The sequence below is a fragment of the Ictidomys tridecemlineatus genome, chromosome 15 (genome assembly GCF_052094955.1).
Source record: "Ictidomys tridecemlineatus isolate mIctTri1 chromosome 15, mIctTri1.hap1, whole genome shotgun sequence".
NCBI classification, from domain to species: domain Eukaryota; kingdom Metazoa; phylum Chordata; class Mammalia; order Rodentia; family Sciuridae; genus Ictidomys; species Ictidomys tridecemlineatus.
In genome coordinates this window covers 34449425-34474472 of record NC_135491.1, presented here as the reverse complement: position 1 = coordinate 34474472, position 25048 = coordinate 34449425, and the positions used below count along the sequence as shown (strand labels likewise).

The 25048-nt window shown below is 46.5% G+C and overlaps 1 protein-coding gene across 1 annotated transcript; it reads left to right on the top strand.

The window, feature by feature from the left end:
* The first annotated feature begins 189 nt into the window (after positions 1 to 189).
* Positions 190 to 25048, top strand: LOC101972727 (liver carboxylesterase 1-like). The gene is given in 16 exon segments (XM_078032910.1): positions 190 to 195; positions 2500 to 2771; positions 4780 to 4924; positions 7719 to 7849; positions 9883 to 9984; positions 9986 to 10039; positions 12073 to 12175; positions 12842 to 12946; positions 15410 to 15448; positions 18812 to 18952; positions 19980 to 20060; positions 20300 to 20408; positions 20411 to 20446; positions 24116 to 24247; positions 24460 to 24532; positions 24811 to 25048. Coding segments are annotated over 16 exon segments (1701 nt in total). The 3' UTR covers positions 24983 to 25048.

Below are 25048 nucleotides of genomic sequence, written 5' to 3'. Positions count from 1 at the left end.
AGAAGGCGTACAGAAAAAGGATTGATAAATAGAGGGGATGCTTTGAAATGCAGTGTTAAGAGGAAACTGGACATAGGGTAAAAATCAGACCAGGAGCTCTTGACCATTGCAAAGATAGTTTGTCACTCTTAGTTCCCAGGGGGTTGGCCACACCACTGAGCTCAGTCAGGAGGCAGAGGGCAGCGGGGGATGCAGGTGAGGCCTTTGTTGTGATTTCCCTGGAAAGAAGAGATGAGGCAGGGTAATCAGGGTAGGGTTGGTTCCTTGGGGTTCTTTGGGGGATTTGGGGACACAGGGGCTATCTTTGGTTATCTGGAACCTGGCTCGTGGTGATTTGGGAAGGTGGATTCTAGCCCACGGTACGAGATATAGGAGGTGATTGAGATGTGGGGACTGGATTGGTTGGAACCTAAGAGTTCCTCTAAGATGAGCAAGGCCTCTCATTAGAGGCACCAGGTACAGAAAATAAATCCATGGTTAATACAGAAGTTCAATGAGGGATTTCACTGAACTACAACAGTGCCAAAGAAACTGAGATTCAGAGGGCATTGTACTCTCCCAAAATCACCTGAAAAATCATGCACTGGTCTATCTCTGGCTCCTGAATCCAATGCCAGTGCTCTGGAAACCAGTGCTCTGACAGCCCAGGTATGTCTGGATTTTATCTTCTCTCTGGCCTGGGACTGAGTGTAAGGCAGAGGAAGGAAGGAACTGAATTTGTGATAGAATATTCCTTTATGCTGGAATTACCTATTTCCATCTTTAGAAAGTTCACAGAGGCCTCTTTTGCACATCTGTTTAGTGGGAGTATGAACACTTACCGGCAAGATTTATTTATTTTTTGTGTGTGGGGGAGAATAATGTAAAGGAACTGGAATGTACATCTGGAACACAGTAAGTGCTCAATATCTGCACACTGCATAGAAAGTAACTTTCCATCCTGGGTAATCTGGCGTCTAGCCACTATATCTGGGTTGAAGGTCATCATTGAGGTGACAGATCACACGCAGCAATTTCTGCTCAGACTTCACCCTCCTTCACTTTCTTGAAGCAACCATCCAGTCCCTCCTCCCTGGGCTCCTGACACTCCACCCTCCTCCTGCCACCTCTCCGGGGTGGGTGCTCCCAATCTCAGCTGAAGCTGCCTCTGTGCTTCACCTCAGCTCCTGCTCTCCTCTCACCCTGGTCCCTGCAGTGAGTCACACACATCCATGGTGTGCACTCTCGCCTTCAGGGGGACGATCCTCCGCCACTCACCTACCTCCTTCTAGTCTGGAGGTGCCCTGGTCTTGTGGCCTCTTGCCAGGACATCTTACTGACGTCCCCAGGGACCCTGCCTAACACAGAGCCATGTTCACATACCTGCTCTTCAATCTTCTTTTCTCTACAAACACCCACATTTGGTTAACGACCAAGTCCTCCCACAAATTCCTCATTTATATCTCCATCAAAATTTTCTCCTAATTATAAAAAAAGGATCTATCTTCAGTGTAGAATTCTTAGAATGCACCAAGAAAAAAGAAATGTGTACTGCACATCCATGGACATTTCCGTGGACAAGCTTCCTGAGGGAAGAGACAGCTCCCTAATAATTAGTGAAAGAAGCATGGGGTCAGCTGTCAATAACGTGAGGCATGGACGTGGTTTTGTAATGTGGTTTCCATAACAGTTTCCAGTGGTTTGGGCTACTACTCTAAGATGCTCTTTCACTTATGGGGAAGGGATTATGTTCTGATAAACTCATGATCTTAAATGTAAAAGAATCATAAGTCAAAATATCATAAGTTGGGGACTAAATGTCCATGTCCTCACTGATTTCACCCTGGTCCTATTGATAATGCTTAGCCACAAGAACAAGAACGGCCCAATTGTGAGATATGGATACCGTCTTGGAAATTGATTTCCCATAAAGACTTTACAAGGCCATTAATTCTGCTTCTGTTACAACAAGTCTGGATTATTCTTTTCTTTTCTGGCCACAAACTTTGCGGGGATTGTAGACATATTGTCTGTATCCAAAGAGGAGCATGCTGGGGGACAGGAGGATAGTAACCATGTCCTATGAAGGGTGCCCTTAGAAACAGAGATTATTGAGGACAGACAAGAGAGGACTTCAGAGTGGCCATGGTGGGGTGTCTGAAATCCACCTGCCTCAGGGAGGAAGATCAGGTTAGTGCACTCTGGTTCCACAGCAGGTGGAACCAGGTCAGGTGGGAAGTCGCAGGGAGACGAGGAGCACAGGTCTCCTCCATAAGAATAGAGCAAGTGGAGAAGACAGGAGACTGATGCTCAATCTTTCCTTATATATGGCCCTGATAAGAACTAGAAGAATATTCTAGAAGAGTTTTGTGTCCTTTACTCCAGAATTGTTCTTGCTGCTTTTTGTCCACTAAATAAAACCCAATCTTTGAGCCTGGCATTCAAGGCCCTCCATGACATGCACCTGCTCATTTCGGAGTTTCATCCCCTCCTCCTGGGCTCCAGCTGTCACATGCCTAGAATGTGGCCAACCAACCAGGTCTGGCCTTTCCCCTCTATTGTCCTCATTGCTCCCCATGTCCATCAGGACACCCGTCCTCGCCCCCCGTGGTGGACACGGTGCACGGCAAAGTCCTGGGGCAGTACGTCAGCCTGGAAGGATCTGCGCAGCCCGTGGCCGTCTTCCTGGGCGTCCCCTTTGCCAAGCCCCCTCTTGGGCCCCTGAGGTTTGCTCCACCGCAGCCGGCAGAGCCCTGGAGCTCTGTGAAGAACGCCACCTCCTACCCTCCTATGTAAGTGGTGGCCTGTCCCAGGGGGTTTGTCCCTCGGCGCTGCAGGAAGGGGTGGAGGCTGTCCTGGGCTTGGTTTTGCTTTCTTCTGGAATCTTCTAGAACACTGTAGAGCCTTGAAACAGTCCGGACCTCTCAGGGACCTAGAGTCTTTTATTCAACACTAGTTCTTGAGATTTAATCTGTGCCCAGCTTGCCCTTGGTTCTTAGAATCCATCGGTAAGCCAAAGAAAGATCCTGGCTCTATGGAGCTTTCAGTCCTGCAGGGAGAGTGTGTGAGATAACGAAAACGCTGAGGTAAACAATGAATTATGTCATGTTGCCACGATCCAGAAGGAACTGCTGTTTGACTTTGGAGATCCTTCTGCAGCCTTCCTGCCTTGAAAATGGATGGTCCAGACAGGCAGTTGGAATGACCATTTTACTCATGGATCAGTGTATCATCAACTTTGTCCTGTGCCTTTAAATATCCCAACCTGGCACTGAATAGCTGCATTGAATTTGGTATTGAGATGTAATTGATTTCCTCCATGTCTCACTTGAGTTCATTAAGTTGATTTTGATGTTTTTGACATCATCATCGACACTCAGAGGAACATCATGTAGCTAAATCATGACACCCATTTATGGATATTTTTTAGGGTAAGTTCCAAGAAATGGAATTTCCAAGTCAAAGAGTGTGTGCTTTTTGTTAAATTTCCCTCAAGAAATATTCTGTGAATTTTCCTACCAACAATAGATGAAAACCTCCATGCAGCAGACCCTTGGCAATGCTTGAGGTTATTAAAAGAATGCTTTTGGGCAATCAGGTAAACAAAACAGTAATACAACAATCAAACAATAATAACTATCATTTGGGTCTTTATACTGCACTTATCTAAATACTAGTGAAGTGGAACTCTTTTCCCGCTTTTAACATTTGCATTCTAGTTTTTGAGTCATATTCCTGTTGTGCTTGGAAATCTGGGAACAACTCCTAAGAGAGAACAACTGGAAGACATGCTTTCTGGCTCCACTCTGCCACTTGATAATTGTGTCTTCCTGGTACCTGTTTGCCTCGGTTATGTCTTCTACATACTGGGGACAGCAATGCTTGTCTTGTGTGTCTATTGAGATCCAGATATATTACTTAGATCACACTTGGGGACACCAATATTATAAAGCATGGGTCTTCTTGGCTGTGTGAGCTGGGGCAGGTTGTGGAACCTCTCTGTGACACAGTTTTATGATCTGTAAAATGGAAATAATAACAGATTCCCATATCCTAGGGCTCATCTGAAGCTTAAAGCAATTAGTGCATGAAAATAATTTAAATCAGGACCTGGCACATTGAGAGAACTCAACAATGTTATCAATTCCTTTCTAAGTTGGATCTTGGAGACCTTTCCTCAGGGCAGCCAAGAGTGGTTGCCTGGGATAGATAGGTTCACGATAGAATTTTAACGTGCCAGGGCTATAAGACCCTTAGGAAAAGCACTCCTCTGATTTACACCTGGTGCATTGAGACCCAGAGCAGATGGCAATTCACCTAAGGTCACCCAGCACATATGACTTTAGCAGGACTAGACTGTGGTTATGCTGAGGTTGTCCCACAGGATGTCACCCGTAGCCTGCTTCAGGATAAATGTATTCCATCTTGGTTGCTGAAGTCTCCCATGGTTACCTGGTGGAAGAACACAGTCATCCTATAGGCCAAACATTATTGGGACCTTGTCCTGGGAATGCTGGAAATGTCAGCTCTCAGGGCAGGCCAGTGTGTGGGCAGCCTCCTTTCCTTGACCCAGGGCATCCCATAGGCTCCAGGAAAGGAAAAAGGGTGAAGTCCCTGTCATTCTGCATGATCTGGGGAGAGTTCCCTGGTCCCCACCAAACTCCCAGTGAGCTTCTCACTCACTCCAGTGTCTCAAGTCCATGATAGCAGATCCCCTGAGAAGCTTAAGGTCTGGCTCCAAATGATCCTTCCAGCCTCCATCTGCCTGCACCTCAAAGCTCCTTCTTTCTCCTCTCCCAGGTGTTCCCAAGATGCTTTGCGGGGGCAGAAGGTCTCCGATCTCCTTACCAACAGGAAAGAGAACATTCCCCTCCAGTTCTCTGAAGACTGCCTTTACCTGAACATTTACACTCCTGCAGACCTGACCAGGAGAAACAGGCTGCCGGTGAGCGCGGGCCCCACTTGTCAAGACTTGGGAGTTTCAGTGTCTGGGATCTCTAGGTCTGAAGGCCACGAAGGCAGCTTGGGTGAGGGGCACCACAGGCCATCGTGACTCAGGACCCAGAGGTTCCCATGGCCACAGGAAATACAGGTGGCTCTTACCTCGGTTTGCCCTGGGGACTTCAGCCTCTGGGGGGGGGGGACTGTGCTCCATCTAGAATGCACATTTCAGGTTTTTCATGTTCTCTCACAGGAACAGAAGGACCAGAACTATTACTGTTGGTTTCTAGATTAAGAATCTGATCTCAGAGCAGTGTACTAGAGCTGGAAAGATTTTAGACAAACTGAGACCCAGATGGGGGAAAGGAGGCCACACAGAAGGGTGACAGAATCAGAGCTTGGGGCTTCTCATCTTTAAACCAATGTCCCTGAGCAGGCTAGGAAGTGGAGCACGTGTGTCACCTTTCTGTAGCACATACCCTGTGACCACTTCCACTGTCTCCTGAACACTGTCACTGTCCCTTGGCAGAGGTGTGGGTGGGCAGGAGCAGGGCTGGGACAACCTTAGAAGTGCTGTCCCTGCTCAGGCCAAGCATCTGAGGTCTTATGGGAGATGGTTTTCCTCACTAACTGCTGCTGGCTCAGGCTGATGCCCAGTGAGTCAGCATTTTCCAAGAAGGAGGAGCCAGAGGTGGGCTGGGTGCCAGGAGCAGGCCAGAGGGTGAGGGATCTAATGGGAAAGATGTCATACCTGAACTGGAATAGAGAGGGGTCAGCTCCCAGCTAGTCCCCCAGGAGCACTCTGGCAGGGTTCCCAAGAGTTGGGGAGGTGGTTTGAACTAGGGACTTTTTGAAGTTGGTCCTGCATGTGCTTGTTAGGCACAAGGCAGTGGGACAGGGTCCCTCAGTCACACAGTTTTCCCACTCATCCTGCTGTGGTGTGCTCAGTGACCCATCTGCCCAGCTGACCTCTGGGCTTAGGGGGAGCAGGGGCACTGCGCCTTGCCCAGCAGCCCCTGCCCTCCAGGTCTTGCCATCTGGTGGCACACACGTCCTGGCCTCTCCAGCCTGTCTGTGCTGACCTGTCCTTGAGCTCACCTTCACTCAGGTGACCCCGACTCAGTCCCTCCCTGGGGACAGCAGGATCAGAGGTGCAGGAGAAACAGGGCTCTGGGAGCCTGGAGGCAGGAGACCCCCAGCTGTGGACACAGGGTCTAGATCTCCAGGGTCTGGGTTTGGATCCTGGGTCTGCCTTGGCCTGGCTGAGAGTCATGGGCAAGTTCTCCACCTCCCTCAGCCTCTGCTTCCTCTCATGGGAAGAATCTCGTGTGAGTGTCTAATGATGGTGGTCGGGCTTCATCTCAGGGCTGGCTGAGTATGCAGACCGAGCCCTCCTGAAACTCAAGTTAGAGCTACAGTGGGACCTTCTTCCTGCCTCCAGTGGACTCAATGTGCTAGGGCTGTGGCCCTGGGTGGCAGGGATTTGGGCAACTCAGACCGTGGACTCTGGGACCACTCAGTCTGGGTCAAGCCTTGCTTCAACACTTATTAGCTGTGGAACTTTGGACAGGAGAATCCTCACATTTCTTGTTAAATGAGACAATATTAGTATTTCCCTATAGATAGTTTATTTCAAAGTACTTAAACAGTACTTGGTACTTAGTTCATGTTATGATTCTTTTTTTTATTACAACTATTATTATAATAATTCCCTGCTATGTGTACTCTTTAAATGCAAGAGCTATGAATTTCAGATTATAGTACCCACTCTTACCCTCTGGTCATATCACAGTCCCTGGCATACAGCTAACCTTTGGATAATGTTAGTCAAGGGACTGAGGCTTCCAGGATTGGTGATGTGAGGTGTTCTTAGGGGGGTGGGTAACATCTGGATGTGCAGGGGAGGCATGACCTCTTAGAAGGTGCATAGGAAGGGTCACCTCGGGGGTGGGGTTGTGATTCCTGAGGAAATCATTCCTGCACAGGGGAGTTTATTTCTCACTGGAGTTAATGCAGGTGCAGCTGAAGTGCAAGAGCTGCCCCTTGCTTAGGTCCAACTGGTTGACTGGTCCAGGCATGAGGACCATGGAGCATTGGGGAGAACACAGTGTCCTTGGTTATCGCTGTTCCTCTGGTGACATTGCAGTTTTAAGGGCTTTGGGAGGACATGGGTCTGGCATAAAGGTGGGTGCACTGAGTCGGGGGTTCCTGGGTCCTGATATGGGGGTGTTGGGGAGGAGAGAGACTGCCTTTGCAACCTTGCTGGACTCGGGGTGTTTCAGTCAGCTTTTTTGCTGCTGGGACTAAAGGATCAGTCAGCACAACTCTAGGGCAGGAAAAGTTTATTTGAGGGCTCACGGTTTAGAGTCTTAGTCCAGAGAAGGCCAGCTCCATTCCTCAGGGCTGGAGGTGAGGCAGAACATCATGGTGGAGAGTGTGGCAGAGGTGATCCTGAAGCAGAGAGAGACTCCAGCTCCAGATTCAAAAGATATACCCCATAGCCAGGCCCCAATTAATCACTTCCTCCAGCCACACCCCACCTCCCTCTAGTTACCACTCTGCTAATTCCATAAGGGATTAATTTACTGATTGTGGTAAGACCTCAACAATCCAGTCATTTCTCCTCTGAACCTTTTTGCATTGTCCCACACGTGAGCTTTTGGGGGACACCTCATATCCAACGTTAACACTGGTGGGTGTTGCTACTGGCCTCTGTGAGTCACAGTCAAGATGCAGGTGACAGACCTCTGAGGTCTTCTCCACTTCTGCTTCCTATAATTAGTGTCTGTGTTGCCCAGGTGATGGTGTGGATCCATGGAGGTGGTCTGGTGGTGGGCGGGGCATCCACCTATGATGGACTGCCCCTCTCTGCCCTGGAAAACGTGGTGGTTGTGACCATCCAGTACCGCCTAGGCATCTGGGGGTTTTTCAGATAAGGCGCTGGACTCTCCTCTCTGCACAGTAGCCCCCGCATTGGTAAATATAAAGAAAAAGTTTTATCTCACAGTTTTGATTGGCTTCAATGGATTTCCCTTTGTGGAAGGCCTGTTATTCTGTATCACAATATGGTAGAGACATAAAGGGAAACTGTACATGCAGAACTCACCACAGTGAGATGGGGAGCCAGAAAGTGGGGTGTGGGGTGGTCTTGCTCTTTTTGGAACAACTTACTCCAGATCCCATGAGCTCTAGGTTAACCCCTCTCAGGGTGGCACCCCAATGACCCGATCACCTTCCACCAGACCTCATCTTGCATAGGTTCCATAGCTGCTTAATATTGCCACAAAAGTGAGCAAAAGCTCCAGCACATGATCCCTTGGGAGACAAACCACACCCAAACCATAGAAGCCACAAAAGCAAAAAGATGATGTCCTTCCTCATGAAGTGCTCTGCTAAGGTCCTTCCTAACGTACCCTTCGACCTTCTCATGCTTGGCCACTTGCTTCCAAGCTTCTGCATGTGCTGTGCCCTCCGCTGGCATGGCTCCCCCAGCTGACACTCTCCTAATCACCCTTCGAGGCATGGGCCTCGTGGTTGAGAGTCTCTGAAATGCTCCTGCTCCTTCACCTGGGCTGCTCAGGCACACGCAGTCCTCTGATGTTGGTCACTATGCAGCCCCGGGGTGCAATGCCACATTCTGCTCTGGGAAAGGAAGCAAGGGCAGAGCCAAGGAGGGAGCTCAGCGAATGGTGGGCTGGCATGGTTCTAGGGCCTTGCCACCAGGCTGTCCGGAAGAGGCCAATCATTACCACAGGGCTCAGCACAGACCACATGACCTCTCAGCAGCAGCCAAGCAGGTGCCTCTCACACACCTGAAATGCTCCTTCTCCTGGGCCCAGGTCACCGCCCACTCCCAGCTGGCTGCTCCCTCTCAGCTGCCTCGCTGGCCCCTCCTGCTCCCCTTGCTCAGGCCTCTGGGTCTCCCTCTCCCTCCACTGATTCCCTGAGTGAGCCCAGCAGCACTTGGAACTCAGGTGCCACCTTAGCTGCCTCCTCCTGCTGCCCTGGCTGTGCACAGGGCACCTCCACTTCACAGAGACAGACCCCCCCCCCCCGCCTCAGCTCAGGCTCTCCTGCTGCCCCACAGCCCCTGTGCCTCTGCTGCAGCTGCCCCCTCCTGGGTGGTCAGGGTGAAGGCCTGGGGCAGCCTGGAGGCTCCTCTGTCCTCGCTCCCCACCTTGGTGGGCCAGCAGAATCCAGGGCTCCTCTTGTAAAAGAGCTCAGAATCCAGCCCCTCCCCGCACCTCGCTTCATGGCCGCGTCTCTGGCTGGATTATGGTTGTAATCATATTCATAAACCTGTGACTTGGACATGGTGGCGGTCCACAGTGGCCAGTGATTACCAGAGGCACAGGGTGAGTCTCGACCTGCCTCTGTTGTGGGCTCCCATGTCACTCATGGTGACAGAGAAGTTCCCTCCCAAGGTCCCCAGCGTGCTATCTAGTGCCTCTCACTCTATCTACACTCACATTTTGGTGCCCTTGGCCTGGGGCCTTCGCACCTGCTGCTTCTCCTCCCTGGAATTTCTCCTTTGGACATTTACAAGACCTGTGCTCCTTTCATGCTGGTCTGTACCCAATGCCACTGCCCCTCAGAGGCCTTCCCTGGTGCTGAGAATTGAAATCCCCCCTACTGCCCCCACCCTGCCTCTGTCATTACCTGTCATTACCTCAGATCACCTTCACTCATGAACACTGTGTTCTCTTTTCATCTGTTTGTGCTCTGTAGTGTGAGCTGAGTGTAGTCAGGTTTGCTGTTTGGTTCCTAAGGATGCTGTAACTCTTAGACTGGTGTAGGGTGCATAGTAGGTACTCACTCAGTACATCAGAATGAATGGAGATTCCTTGCAGAGCAGTGCTACAGGGATGACAGTCAGGTGGTGACCACTGAGTCCCCAGCTCATCTCTGGTCCTGAGAGCTCTGCCATGACATCTCTAGTCCCCCCCCCACCTTATTATCTTGCAGCACTGGGGATGAGCACAGCCCAGGGAACTGGGGTCACTTGGACCAGGTAGCTGCTCTGCGCTGGGTGCAGGACAACATTGCCAACTTTGGAGGGAACCCAATCTCTGACCATTTTTGGAGAGTCGGCAGGAGGACAAGGTGTCTCTGTTCTTGTGAGTGCTTCTGCCCCTGCCCCACCCCTGGACCTCTTGGAGACCAGTGAATCCAGCCACAGGCACCTTTGTTTACATGTCTGGATTCAGGGTAGAAGCTGCCCACTGCCTGGCTTTAGGTGGTGGAGAGTCAAGACCCAGACCCTCTTGGCCTCCAGGAAGCTCAGAGCTCAGCTTCATGGCCTGGGGCCAGCAACATCTCTAGCTCAGCCTGCATCGGTGACTTTTCTCCTCCTTTGATTTGATTTAGTTCTATTTCCTCTTCTTATAATTTTGACATTAGGGCTCACCTCACTTCTCTTGGGAAACGGGGGTGGTTATAAATTACACTGAGAAGGCTCAAAGATATAATTTAGATAAAGGATCCTTGGCTGCAAGGCAGATCTCCGTGTTGAGAGGACTGGAGCACCGAGAGCAGGCAGGGCCCTCCTCTAAGGTGGCCTGATGACATGTCCATGCCCACGATGAGGGCAGCAAACTCTGGGACAATTTGCACTGAGGGAGGTGGGTGTGAGGATGCAGGGATGGGAGGTGGGGGAATGGATGTGGGTCACAGACGTCACTTGGGTCCTGAGATTTCCTGCTAGTGAGGGGAATGGGGCTGGAGGACACTGAGGGAAATAAGGGTGGTGCTGGGAGCATGGGCAACCCCTCCGTACCTCCGGGTGGAGCAGAGCGTCAGCCAAATTACGTATTTTCCAGCTGGGTATTGTCCTCATAGGTGAATAATCAGGGGAAATCTTTATACATTTTTAAAGAAGAGGATAAGGAAACATACAAATAATAATAAGAAGAAAATAATCATCCACAATCACACACCTCAAGGATAGTGACTGGGCATTTGGACCTGTTTTTTTCTGTCTGTCTATCCATCTATCCATCTATCCATCCATCATCTTTCCCCATTCTCCCTTTCTGTTCTGTATCCATGTTGCATTTTTTCCCACAAAATTTCCCTTAGCATACTAGCATAATGTAAACATTTCCTTAATGTAAACATTCTTATGCAATATTATTATTATTATTTTAGAGAGAGAGGAAGGGGGGATAGAAAGAGAAAGAGAGAGAGAGAGAATTTTTTAATATTTATTTTTCAGTTTTCAGTGGATACAACATCTTTATTTTATTTTATGTGCTGCTGAGGATCGAACCCAGCACCCTTGCATGCCAGGAGAGCATGCTACTGCTTGAGCTACATCTCCAGCCCTGCAATATTATTTTTATAATTGTATAACATTCTGTTGCAAGAATGAAAAATTGTTTAGCCAATTTCTCAATATTGGATCTTGGATTACTCTCAGCTTTTTTTTTTTTTTTTTTTACCATGCTAATAGCGTGAACATTTTTAGATATCTCTGTGCACCTCCAGGATCTTTTTCTTCTTTCTTTTTTGCAATGCCCTCGACTTGGCAGCACATGCTCTGCCATTGAGTTACATCCCCAGCTCTTTTTTTGGGGAGGGGTACTGGGATTGAACTCAGGGTCACTCCACTACTGAGCCACATCCCCAGCCATTTTTTGTATTTTATTTACAGACAGAGTCTCACTGAGTTGCTTAGCACCTTGCATTTTGCTGAGTCTGGCTTTGAACTCATCATTCTCTTGCCTCAGCCTCCCGAGTGGCTGGAATTACAGAAGTGGGCCACCCCACCTGGTCCCGCCTTGTTTTTATGTGATAATTTTTTTTAGGATAAATTTTGAATACTGCAATGTACTCTGGGGCTAGAAATTGCCTAGCTGGTTTCCCAATACTTTTGATTATCACGATGAGCATGTGCCACACGCTTCCTGTCCTGTTCTTAACCCTGGGATCTGGCCTCGTCATATTGAGTTTCTCTTAGGAAAGGTGGGCCCCACATGGAGCTGGGAAGCAGGCCAGCATAGGTGAGGAAGTGTCATATCCACAGGGTGCCAGAGTCTCAGGGTGAATGGGCCCAGGCAGCGGGGGCAGTTGGAGGGAGGCTGAAAGACAAGTGAATCACTGATCTTCACCTTGTGAACATAATCCTCCTCCTCTCCATGTCTCTGCAAGGTGGTTATCTCCTCTTGCCAAGAACCTCTTCCACAGGGCCATTTCTGAGAGTGGCGTGGCCCTGAGTTCTTTTCTGGTCAGGAAGAACACCAAACTTCTAGCTGAGGTAAGTCTCTCCCTGGACAGTTCCCAAGCCCTTTCCTGTGTTCTCCTGGAATCCTCAAGGGGCTTTTTTCTTATAGAACTCAGTCTTCATGCTCAAAGGATACCATACATGTGAATGGCTTGGTGGAAGAGGCTCTTTTAAGGCCCACATTTAAATGATATTCTTACTTTCTGAAGTGCAAATTATCTCATGCAGGTCTTTGGCAATTCTGCACAAGTTTTAGTGTGTGGAGACATGATACACTTTTAAGAATGTCAAACGTATTAATTCTCCTCATGGGACAGGTGCAACCTTGGGTTATCTATGGATAGAGAAACTGAGTCCAAATGATTTGTATGTGGTGGAGATGGGAGTTAAATCAGAGAGTGGTATTCTGGATTCCATGCTCTTCACCACAACTCCACACAGCCTCAATCAATTTAGACATAATTTTGAGAACATTATGCCCATTTTAGCAAAGATAAAGTAATGGAGACACAGATATATAAAGATATACTCATATCACAATTCCAGTTAGTAACAGAGGTAACACTCATAACCCATACCAGCTGGTCTAGGGGATTTTCAGCTGCTCCCTGCTGCCTTCAGAAGTTGACTTGCCATAGAACACCTTGTCTATATGGAGACATTGCCCTTGAACTCTGCTGTTGACTGTGATCTCTGCAGAAAGTTGCTATTACTGCTGGGTGTAAAACCACCACGTCTGCAGTCATGGTTCACTGCTTGCGCCAGAAGACAGAGGAGGAGCTCTTGGAGGCCACGCTGAAAATGGTAGGTGCCGCCATCCCATGGCCCTTCTCGTAGGCTTGACCCTGGGCTTCTCTCTCCACTCATCTTGGTCCAAGTTTGAAATTTCTCTTTTTATCTCTTATTATGAAATACTTCAAATGTAACAACCACTCTGATTGTAGGGGTTTTCAGAAAAGAGTCACAATTTTTCTTGGTTGATTTAGAAGCTGTCTTAATTATAACACAGTAGTAGTCAAGTTTTCTAGATTTTCTGAGACTCTGTCTCATTTAGTATTCAAAACAATTATCTGTCATCTCTCCAATTATATTGATATTATTTCACTAATCTAGTGTGAATCCATCCTTAACTTTTCATCCATCTATTTTTTTAAACTTTTTTTAGTTTTTTATAATTTTATTTTATTTGTATTTATTTATTTACACTTTTATGGTGCTGAGGATCTAACCCAGTGCCTCACAGGTGCCAGGCAAGTGCTCTCCACTGAGCCACAGCCCCAGCCCTCATTCTTCTTTGTTTACTCTGTCCATCGTCCATGAATCATCGGTCCCACATAAATCCACACTCCATTATCCAGTCCTCCAAAAGCAATGATCCACCCTTCACCTATTTGGTAGTTTTCACCTTTTGTCCTTGTGTCCATCCAACTTCCCAATAGTGCTTGCATTAACCAACTCACTTCCTCCTTCTGTCCCTCCCTCCCTCCCTCCATGCTAAGTGTGTGGGAGAGCAATGTCAGGAGAGGTGATGCAGACATAAATTGAACATTGTCCCTGCTCAAAAGGGACAATACAAGGATGAATGTGTGGTGGGAGGATAGAGAGGAGACACAGTCATTTCAGCCATTAGGAGTGCTTCTTAGGGAAAGTGACATTTGAGGATTGATGGATTGTCAAGACAGTCTGTCACCACAGGGAACTTAGTAGGACAAACATCCAGAGGAAAGAACATGCAGGGCTAATGGGAGCTACTTCCTAAGGGGGGGGAGGTCTGACTGTATGCTTGGGGTCACTTGAGCCCCTTGTCTATCTTGACCTTGAACACCAGACAATACATCTGGGCCCACAGGGCAGACTGCTAACATAGTGCTCTGTATGTCCATAGATTGGGTTCAGTTTGTCCTTGGGAGTTGGAGCTTGGTTTACCGACTTAAATAAGGTGATTAAAGTTCTCAAAGAATTAAGACACAGCTGTTTTGTGATACCTGGAAGGAAGCAAATACTTTAGCTATCCTCTATGTGACAAAAGAGCAAGGTTGTATGGAAATAGATGGTGACCTTGGGGAAACCAAGAGACCTAAAATCTTGGAATCCCAGGACATATTTCTGAGATCTTTTGAATTTTTGTGGAACTTTTTACATGATTAAACTTTTGGAAACTTTTTTAAATTTTTGGAACTTTTTACATGGTCCAGTACAAACACACACACATGTACACACACACACACACACACACACACATACACACACACACACACACACCACCCCTGGCTTGTGGGGCTACAACCCAGAATGGAGGAACCCCAGTGGTCCCTCTACATGCAGGGCAGGAAGTGAGGTATGATGTAACATTTAAATCACTGCAATCTAAACACATGGCAAAGGAAAGCATCTGTTGGAATGTACTTCAAAGAGCTATCTTAAATCATGGTTTTCTAACCCCCAATAAGAAAACTCTTTCCAAGGTGGCTTGAACAAAAAGAAGAATACCTCTTATAATGGAATCTCCAGGTAAGTGAGGAGTTCATGAGCAGATGGCTTAGGGCATGGCTGGATCCAGGTGCTGTTAGAATAGTGTTGAAGAATGTGCCTGTCTCTATCCCTCTGCTTGACAATCTTCTTTGTTGGCTTCTTTCTGAAGTATATTTGTCCCCTGGGGAGGTTAAAGATAATAGCACTCTAGATACATGTCCTATCTGCTTAGAAACTGTCTATCTCAAAAGCTTCAGCAATAGGTTGGGTTAAACTCTGTTGGAGTGACTCTGGTTTGTACCCATCCTTGTATTCATCTGTATGTTCAGGGACTTGGAATACCCCAGGTCACAGAGAGATGCCTGAGGACATGCAGAGGAAGCGGGGTAGAGGGAAGCAGGGAGAGAGTAATGCCCTCTCCATCTGGGGCATCCCACCTGCAGCGCCATTTCCCCAGAAGCTGCTTCATCCACACCAATGCCCAGGGACCAATGTGTATGTTCCCTCCAGAGGAAAATGGGGTTCGATGCCACTAAGAAGAAGTAGGGGGAAGGATGACGAGGACAGGCAGCAAGAGGAGAGGTCCTCCCAGCAGCTCCAGGGAGCCTGACTCTGGTCCCCAGGTCTCCTTCCCTGGCTGCTGCCTGCCCCTCCTCCACCCTACGACTCTACTCTGGGCTCATGCCCAGTGGGGTCTGTGTAGGGTCCTCTGCCTCTGATTGGGAGAACAGCTCAAAGGATCAGCTTTTATACCAGGAAGCTTCTCACTCACATCCTCTGCCTTTGTCTTCACAGAAACTTTTTACTCTGGATATGCTTGGAGACCCCAGAGAGGTAAGGACCATTGGTTTCTTAATTACAGGTTTCAAATCTTATTAATACATTTAAGCTTTAATATGCTTTGAATGAACGGATTCTCTTTTGTGGACTCATATTGCTGAGGCCCAGAGAGGAGAAGTAACTAGCCAGGGTAACATAGCTTAGAGGTCAGGAGGCAGGATTGGAACTCACCGCCATGGCTCTCAGTGCAGTGCTCCCAGTCACAAATTATATATCTCCCAGGATGAGCTATCCTCTTCTCATTTACATTCCCTGTGGGATAAGTCTGCTCTAGAACACCCTCAGGAGGCTAGAGAAATGCATTAGAGGCTCAGAATCCTTCATTAAGGAGGACAGATGTTCTAGGAGGCCACAGGGCAAATTAGCTGTGCAGAAGGGGAGCCTGGGATCTCAGGCCTTAGGACACCACCCTCCTCCTAGGATCCAGGAAACTCCAAAAGTATCCTCCCATCTGCTTCCTCTTCCTCTCCCACCTCTCCACAGTTGCCAGGGTCTGGAGACCTTAGCATAGTCCATCTTGCAATCCCTTCCTCTGCTCCCTCCCTGGGGATATCTGACATTTCTTGATCTTATGAGGATGATATGAGATCTATCTATTCAGACATTCATTAAAGTGTTAAGAAGCACTTACTCTGTTGTAGGAGATGGTTTAGCAACAGGGATATGGCAGTGATTCCGACAAGATACCCTGGTTTCTGATGGAGATTGCAATAGAAAAGCAAAAAAACCATGTAGCATGCTGGCTGATGGTCAGAGTCAAGAGAAAAAAAAAGATATTGGGAAATGGGGACCAAATCAGCCAATGGTTCAAATGTAAGCATTAGGATCAAGGGGTGGCCTGATGAGCAGTGACCTTGGGGTGGAACTCTGGGGGCAGGGGAGGAAGCCAGCTGTCAAGAGGACTGGAGGAGGCGGGTTTCTGGCAGAGGAAACAGCAACGGCAAAGACCCTGATGCAGGAGGCCCTGTGTGTGGAATGAAGGCTGAATGGGGAAGCAGGGTGGAGGCTGGGGGTGTCCTGAGGTGGGGGTGGGGTGGTGGTCACTGGAAAGACTTGGACTGTGATTCTGTGGTATATAGGAGGTGCTCAGAGGGCGCTGAACAGAGTATGGACATGATCTGTGGTTTTACAAAGGTGACTGCAGTAGTCAGTAGGAGAAGGGGCAGGGCAGGGGCAGGGACAGCCCTGGAAGCTCAGTCCTCTGTAGCGGCACAGCAAGGGATCCTTGTAGCTCAGACCAGTGGAGGGGCAAGAAGTCTGCCGTTCAGAACTTTCTGAAGGAAAAGATGCAGAACTTGCTGATATATGGTGTGTGAGGAGCCAAGGAAGAAGAGGAGAAGGAAGCCCGGAGTCCTTGACCCCCACACCCCGTTGTGTCCAGTATTAAGCAGCTTTCTGGTACTATAATGGATATTTGAGATGATCAAGTTATAAAGAGGAGAAGGTCAATTGAGCTCACATTTCTGGAGGATTTATTCCATGATTGGTGAACCTGTTTCTTTGGGCCTATGGCAGCACATCACCCCAGGACGGGGAGAAGAACAAAACCACTCACTTCTATCTGGGGCTCTGGGGTAGAGAGATGGACAGAGAGAAGGAGGGAGGAAGGGGGAGAGGGGGAGAATTGGGAATTTCTATATGATGAGGGCATGTGCCCAGTGACCTGAAGACCTCCCACTAGGCCCCATATCTTCAGGTCTCTGCCCCTCCCACTACTACCACATGCTGCAGATTAAGCCTCAACACATGGGCCTCAGCAGCCCCATTGAATTAGTTCTTCATATCTGAGTGCCAGGGATGTGCCAGGGATTGTGCAGAAAGTGTGCTCTATCCTCTGAGCCTCTCTCTTGTTCCTGCTCTAAGGCCCTCCTTCAAGCCCAGGCCTCTGTGACATTGCTGGAATTAGTCCTGCTCACCTCTGTCCCTTGCTTATGCTATTTCTACTGCCAAGAGCGTTCATAACAAAAGCCCATGCAGATGCCAAACACCTGATCCAGGTGCCCTGCAGACTCTTCCTTCAGAGGAGCTGCTCCTGCTGCTGGCCTCTGGGCAGGCCTCTCAGAGCCTCACAGCTTTGCTAAGGCACCCAAACCAAGCCCTCTACTGTCAGCTCATAGGAGCAGGATCTGGCCCTTGTCTTGATCTATTACTCCCCCAAACAGGGAGTCAAGTCTCAATGTAGGCACCTCGAGTGGTGAGCTCGATACTGCCTCAAAACTAATCGTTTGTCTAAAAGAGCTCAAGTTTAAATACAGATTCAATAGATACTCCTCAGTTACAGTTTTAGTATTTGTGAATTCACTTCTTTGCTAACACATTTTTGTATGCACCAGGGATACCTTGATGCATTTGTGGTCATTTGAAACATTAAATGCAAAGCAGCAAGAAATTGAGTTTCTGTGAGGTCCATATTCCCCTCTGAGGTCACACAAGGAAATACTCAGTGTCTTGCTTCATCTCTCTTGCTAACAAGTACCCTTCTTGTGGTCTATATAGCACTGCTTCTTTTGCAGTATTTGCTTTTGTTGGTGATTTCTCTGTTTATAATGACTAAGGCATAGTGAAGAAGTGCTGTTTAGTGTCCCTAAGCATGAGAGGCTGTGCTGTGCCTTGAAGAGAAAGTACATGTGATAGTAAGCTTTGTTCATGGTGTGTACGGTGCTCTTGGCCATGAATTCAATATTAATGAATCAAGATACAATCCATCCAAAGAAGAAGTGGAGATTTGCCTGTCTGTAAGTGAGGTCAGTCTGGAAAGCTGTCATGCAACATCTTTGTGGAGACACAACCATGGGAAAGATGGAGAAGCAGCTCCATGTTTAAAAAGCAGAGTGGACAGCAGTGTTGTAAGGCAGGAGCTGTAGAAATCTGCAGTGATGTTACCCAAGGTTGAGAAAATGTTGAGTGAGTCCCAGCTGGTGTTTTATTATAAACTTCTGCATGTAACGAATTCTTTGTAAGAGATCTATATCATATGACATGTCTAAAGAGCAACCCACATGGAGACGAGAGTCTCACAGGGCCTTGATTCTGGACTTCCCTTTGGACCAATGACCCAGCTATTTGCTATTTCAGCACTCACTGCGATCTGACAAACACAACTATGACAGTGAGAATCGAGTGCCTGTGTGTGCGTTTAAAACTGAGATGGATATTATCATTATTTATATGTAATATATAATTTGGGTGATATATTTTCCATTCCCGGACCTCTATCACGTTGCCATCCCTAGCTTCCTAGGTAAAATTCTCTCCTCACTGTGTGACAGAACTAGCTCCCTTCTGAGTTTTGTGGCCCTGCCCAGTCATGGAAGTCTGTGGTGCTGGCGTGTTGACTGCTCTGCTCTCTTTCCCCAGAGCACTCCCATGATACCCACTGTAATGGATGGTGTCGTGCTGCCCAAGACACCAGAGGAGATTCTGGCTGATAAGAAGTTCAACACTGTCCCCTACATTGTGGGAATCAACAAAGAAGAGTTTGGCTGGATTTTGCCCATGGTGAGAATGTACAGACCTCTTACGCAGACTCCTCCTCCTCCCCCATCTTCCCTCTGACATCTGGACCCAGAATGTGTCTTTTCTCCAAGGCCCACTCTGAGTCTGGGAAACTTCACCACTGGTCTGAGTGGACACTGGACATTTCTTTGTAAATCTTTCTGGGATGGTACAGCTCTCTTGAATCTTATATCCCTGTGGACCCTTCTCCCCAAGCACTCATTGATTGTCTTCCTAATAACCAATACTGACATGATCAGGATGGGAGGGTCTGCAGAAACCATAATAGTGCAGACTGATGAGGTCTAGAGGAAAAGGAGCAGGAGAGCTAGGTCTGGGCATAGCAACTTCTTCCTTGGGCTTGGACTCACAGGTCCTAGGGGTTCCCATGGGTGCTCCCAGGCACTTCTCTGGAAAGAGTTAGAGGAAGTTGCTTATATGTTAGTTACATTGGCTCCAAAAAGCCAGGTTTTGGCTGGAGAAGATCCCATTTTGACTGGAAAGCATTGAGATTTCTCATGTAGGTGTTTCAAGAGGGCCTAGGGTCATCCTCGTCCATGGCTTTAGGCTAAAAAAGCCAGGCTAGAGTGGGATAGAGTGCAGAGGATCAACAGGATCTTCAGAGGGTTGGAGTTCTGCAGTTCTTACTTCAGAAGTGAGAACTTCAGGTTATGCCAAAGGAAAAAAATTCATCGTAATGGATTTTGACTTCATGAGACATTGGAGTGTGCGGGGTAATGGCCTGTGCTCTCTTGTTCTGAGCTCTCTGCTTCAGCACTACCCTGGATTCAATTTCCCTCAGTGCCCGGATGACCACGGTGCCCCCTAGCCTGGTGTTTATATATATGTTCAAGTCATCCCTTTTTATGCCTTGAGTTTCTATGTACAAGTCCATTTACTTGATATTTTTTCAAACTAATGAATGCACCTGCACATCAAGACCCCAAGAAAACCTTCACAGGCATTGGCTTGCTTGGTTCTTCTTGTTAATTCCTGATGATTCAGAAATGCTTAACCCCCTTTTTAATAGATGATGGGATTTCCCATCTCTGAAGGCAAGCTGGACCAGAAGACGGCCACATCACTCCTGCAGAAGACTGGCTCTCTTCTGGTAAGAAGTCGAAAGAGTTATGGGAATTGACTGAGAAACCAAGAACAGCTGGCCTTGCCCTGAGTCCCAGACCAACTCAATGGCAGAAGAAAACCTGACACCTGTGTTCCTTCCCCATCTGTCTGCCTTTCCCTCCCCGCCACCCCAGGAGGGATTTGCACAGGGCCCAGGAGGTTCACATCCAAGGAGCCTTCTGCATGGCTCTCCAGGTGGGGGATCTCTTTCTTGATGCATTTTAGGAGGTCCAAGACGAACTGACTCAAATGGCCACTGAGAAGAATTTTAGAGGGATAGACGACCCTGTCAAAATCAAAGACCTCTACCTGGAGTTGGTTGGAGATGTGTTTTTTGTATCCCATCTGTGACTGTGGCCCGTGGTCACAGAGGTAAGTCACAGAGGTTGCATAGGAGAGGGACACTGCCACCTCCCAATATCCAGTCACTTATGGGCAAAGAAAGTGGAGGGTGAGCACATACAGTGCAATAAGATTTTCAGAGAGGGGAGACAGAGAAAGAGAGGGAACACAATGATAGAGCTTTGTAAAATCACAAATTGACAAACAATATTTGTATAAACTTATGGAGTGCAGTGTGGTTATGATTTATGAACACATTGTTCGATAATTCCATCAAACTGGTTAACAGACCCATCTCCTCAAATACTTGGCACTTTTTGCAGGGAGAACACTTGACATTTTCTTTCAGTAACTATTCAGTGCAAAACACTCTATTATCAACTGTGTTTACCACACTGTCCGGTAGAACAACATCAAAAGAGAAGACCAACATTTCCCCAATGGGTATTTTGTACTCTTTTAACATCACCCTTCTTTACTCCTCATCTCTTGCCTGTTACCAAAATTTTATTCTTTCTTCTATGACTTCTAATTGAGCTATAAGTTGTCACATGTGGTACTTGTCTTTCTAAGCCTTATCTCCCTCAGCATGTTGGTCCCCATTTCAACATGTAATCTAAAATGGTATCATTCTTTTCTTTTTAAAAACTAAATAGAATTCCATTGTTTTCTCTCCCACATTTTCTTTATCTTTTCATCTGTTAATGTACATAGGTAATTTCATGATTTGGCTCTTGTGAGTCGTTCTACTGTGAACATGGGGTTGAAGAGATCTCTCCCACAAACTACTTTCAAATCTTTTGGGTAGATACTCAGAAGTGGGGTTGCTGGATTACATGGTAATTCTGTTTTTAGTTTTTCAACAACCAATCATCTTGTTTGACATCTGTACTAACAGTATTAAAGTGTTCTCTTTTCTTTTCATCTTGGTTAATATTTTTCCCTTTTATTTTGGTACCTGGAATTGAGCCCAGGGGTACTCCACCACTGAACTACATCCCCAGCCCTTTTTGTTTCGAGAAAGGACCTTGCTAAGTTGCCAATGATGGCTTTGAACTTACAATCCTCCTGCCTCAGCCTCCTGAGCTGTTGGGATCACACATGTGCCCCCACAGTGCCAGATCACCCTTTTTCCTTTTCCATTCTTTTTGATAAAAATTATTTGGACTGGGTGGGTGATACCTCATTGTAGCTATAGTTTGTGTTTTCCCAGTGATTAGTGATGTTGAGCAAGTTCTCATCTACCTGTTGTCCATTAATATGATTTCTTTTCAGAAACGTTTGTGCAGGGCCCCTACCCACTTTTAAATTGGTTGTTTTGTTTTTTTTGCTGTTGTCCAAAGGCCCTGCAGAGCTTATATTTAACTCTTTAATGCATTATGGCTTGCAAACCTTTTCTCCTGGTTTGCAGGTTGTTTTTGCACACTGTTCCTTGTTTTCCTTTCTTGAAGGAGCTTACAGTTCGATGAAATCTCATTTTCAGTTTTCACTGGGTTGTCCTCAATTTGGGAATCAAATCCAGAGTCATTGCCCAGACTAGTGGGCAATGTTTTTTTTTTCCCTCTGTTTTCTTCTATCAGTCTTTGAAAATTCATGTTATTTCTAAGTCTTTCACCCATATTCTTTAGTAATTTTTGTTTATGGTGTGATATGAGTTTCAATTTCCTATTTCTTCAGGTCAAAAATCCACTTTCTTAATATTCTTTATCCAAGAGACTGTCTTTTCCCATTTTCTATTCTTAGCATCTTTGTCAAAAATCAGTTGACTTCACATGCCTGGGTTCACATCTGGGCTCTCTAGTGTGTTCATTGATGGATGTGTTGATTCTTTTCTTCCAATAGTGTGTTATTTTAATTACCATAGCTGTTAGTGTACTTTGAAGAAGACGGAGGTTACATCTCCAGCTTTTTTTATTTCCACTCATGATTACGTTGAACCAGTTTTTTGTTTGTTTTATGTGAATTTTACAATTTTTTCCCTATCTGTCTGAAGAATGATGTTGGAATTTTGATAGTGATTTCACTGAACCAGTAGATCACTTTGATTAGCATAGATATTTTGACGATATTACTTCTTCCAAACTGTGATCATTGGGTATCTTTTTTTGCATTTGTGTCATCTTCAATTTCTTTCATCAGTGTCTTATAGATTTTAGTGTCCTGGAAACAACACTTTAGTTAAATTTATTCTCATGGGTTTTACCTTGTTATAACTACTATCCATGGGTTGTTTTCTTGATTTCTTTTTTTTTTTTTTGGCCAGTTCAGTGTGAGTGTATAGAGAATTTTGCATGTTGATTTGTATCCTGCAATTCTACCATATATGTTTGCTAGTTCTAACCATCTTGCAGGAAAATCTGTGGGGTTTTCTACTCATAAGATCATGTCATCATTGAACAGACTGTTTCATATCTGCCTCTCCTAGTAGGATGTCTCTTTTATAGTTTTTTAATTTAAATTCTGTTTTCTGATATAATGAGAGCTGCCTCTGTTCTCTTGGTTTTCATTTGTGTACAATATCTGTTTCCGTCCCTTCACCTTTAATCTACATACATCTTTAAAAACAAGATGAGTCTCCTGTGGGAAACATATATATGTGGCTCTTGTTTTCTAATCTGGTCACTGTCCTTTTTGTTGGAGGATTTAATCCATTTATATTCAAGACAATTACTGATAGCAAGGTATTTACTGATGCCATTTTAACAGTTGTTTTCTGGTTGTTTTAAAAATACCTTCTTTATTCTTCCCCTCTTTATGTCTTCCTTTGTGCTTTGATGGTTTTCTGTCATGGTTTGCTTTGAATTCTTTCTATTGTCATTTTGTGCTTCTATTAAAGATTTTTGCTATGTTGTTACCATAAAGTATACTTATAACATTTTACACTTATACCAGCCTATTAATAACTTTAATCACATATAAAAATTCTGTACTATATCCTCATGCATTATTTTTTTGATATCAGAATTCAAGCATGAATTTTATGTTTGAATTTGTCATGAAAATTTATTTCAGTTGTAGTTTTATTTATATCATTGACTTTTGTACTTTAACATGTTTTATTTTATTAGTGTCTTTGTTTCAGATTAAAGACCTCTCTTTCACAAAACCTGTAGGGTGTGTCCAGAGGTAATTGATTTCATAAGCTTTTGTCTGGGAAAGTTGTTATTTCTTCCTCATTTCTGAAAGATGACTTTCTTGGATGAAGTATTCCTGAGATACAAGAAACAGATTGTTCCATCTCTACATATATGTTCATTTAAATATCCTCATTTTTAGACAAGCAGCTTGGATTTGCTTCACTCTTGTCTGAATGGGTGAGAACAGCCCTGGAAATGCTCAAAACTGGGCTGAATAGAAGACACCTACCAGGTTGTAGGTTATGCTTGAAATGAATGAGCTCTAGTGTATTTTCAATGAACACACCCAGCGTCTTTAGTTGATACATTGTGTACTTCCATTATGTAAAACAACAAACCAAATTCTTTAGTAGAAAAGCAAAGTAAAAATACAAAGACTTCAAGCATACAGAAATATCTGACCCAAGTCCCATTTCCTCCTCAACCAGCTTTGAGGCAAGTGACTGTGCTTTCCCCAAACTGTCTCTCTCCCATTCAGATAGCCAGGGGCTTCCTGCACAGCCAGAGACCTTGAGACCATCCAGCTGGTGATGTGAACTGTGCACAATCCATGTCTTCACAGACGCTGGAGCCCCAACCTACATGTATGAGTTTCAGTATCGCCCGAGCTTCGTATCAGACATGAGACCCAAGACGGTGATAGGAGACCATGGGGATGAACTCTACTCAGTCTTTGGGGCCCCAGTTTTAAAAGGTAACAGCTCTGTGCTTGGCTGTGAGCTTGCAGTCAGGAGGTCATATCTGTGTGTGCACATAACATCATTTGTTTAATCTCATTCCCTAATACCTTCCCTTTCCCTCACCTCTTCCCTACAAGCTGCCTGTCCTGCAAACTCTCAGGTGGTGCTGCTGGCCCACACAGCCCTCTTTGAGTAGCAAAGCATTTTTTTCCTTCTGCCCCAACAGGGGGCACCTCAGAAGAGGAGACCAAGCTCAGCAGGATGGTGATGAAACTCTGGGCCAACTTTGCTCGCCATGGGTGAGGCTGGTGGCAAAGAGGTAGCAGGGCGGGTGGCTGGGGTGGCCAGTGGTGGGGCCTACCTGTTGGGAAAGAGGGGCTTCTAAAGTTTGACCAGGTCCCTGACCCTGTGACCACAGCATGGTGACAGTTAGTGCACATGCTGCTCCAGGAGATGGAGAGCTCCCTCCCTGTCTCTGGAGGTGCATGTGCCTCTTGGCAGAAGCTCCAGGCAAGTCTCAGAATGTTGTTGGGACCACTAGCAGCTCTGTGCAATTTCTGTTTGATTTTGATCCTAGGAACCCAAATGGGGAGGGGCTGCCCCATTGGCCAGAGTATGACCAGAAGGAAGGGTACCTAAAGATTGGAGCCAACACCCAGGCCGCCCAGGGGCTGAAAGAGAAGGAGATGGCTTTGTGGACTAAGCTCAGAGCCAAGAAGCCTCCTCAGAGAGAACACGTGGAATTGTGAATGGGAGGCCGAGCCAGCCTCAGGAGACCAGAGGCCCCCCAACGGGGTGTTGTACATGAGGTTTTT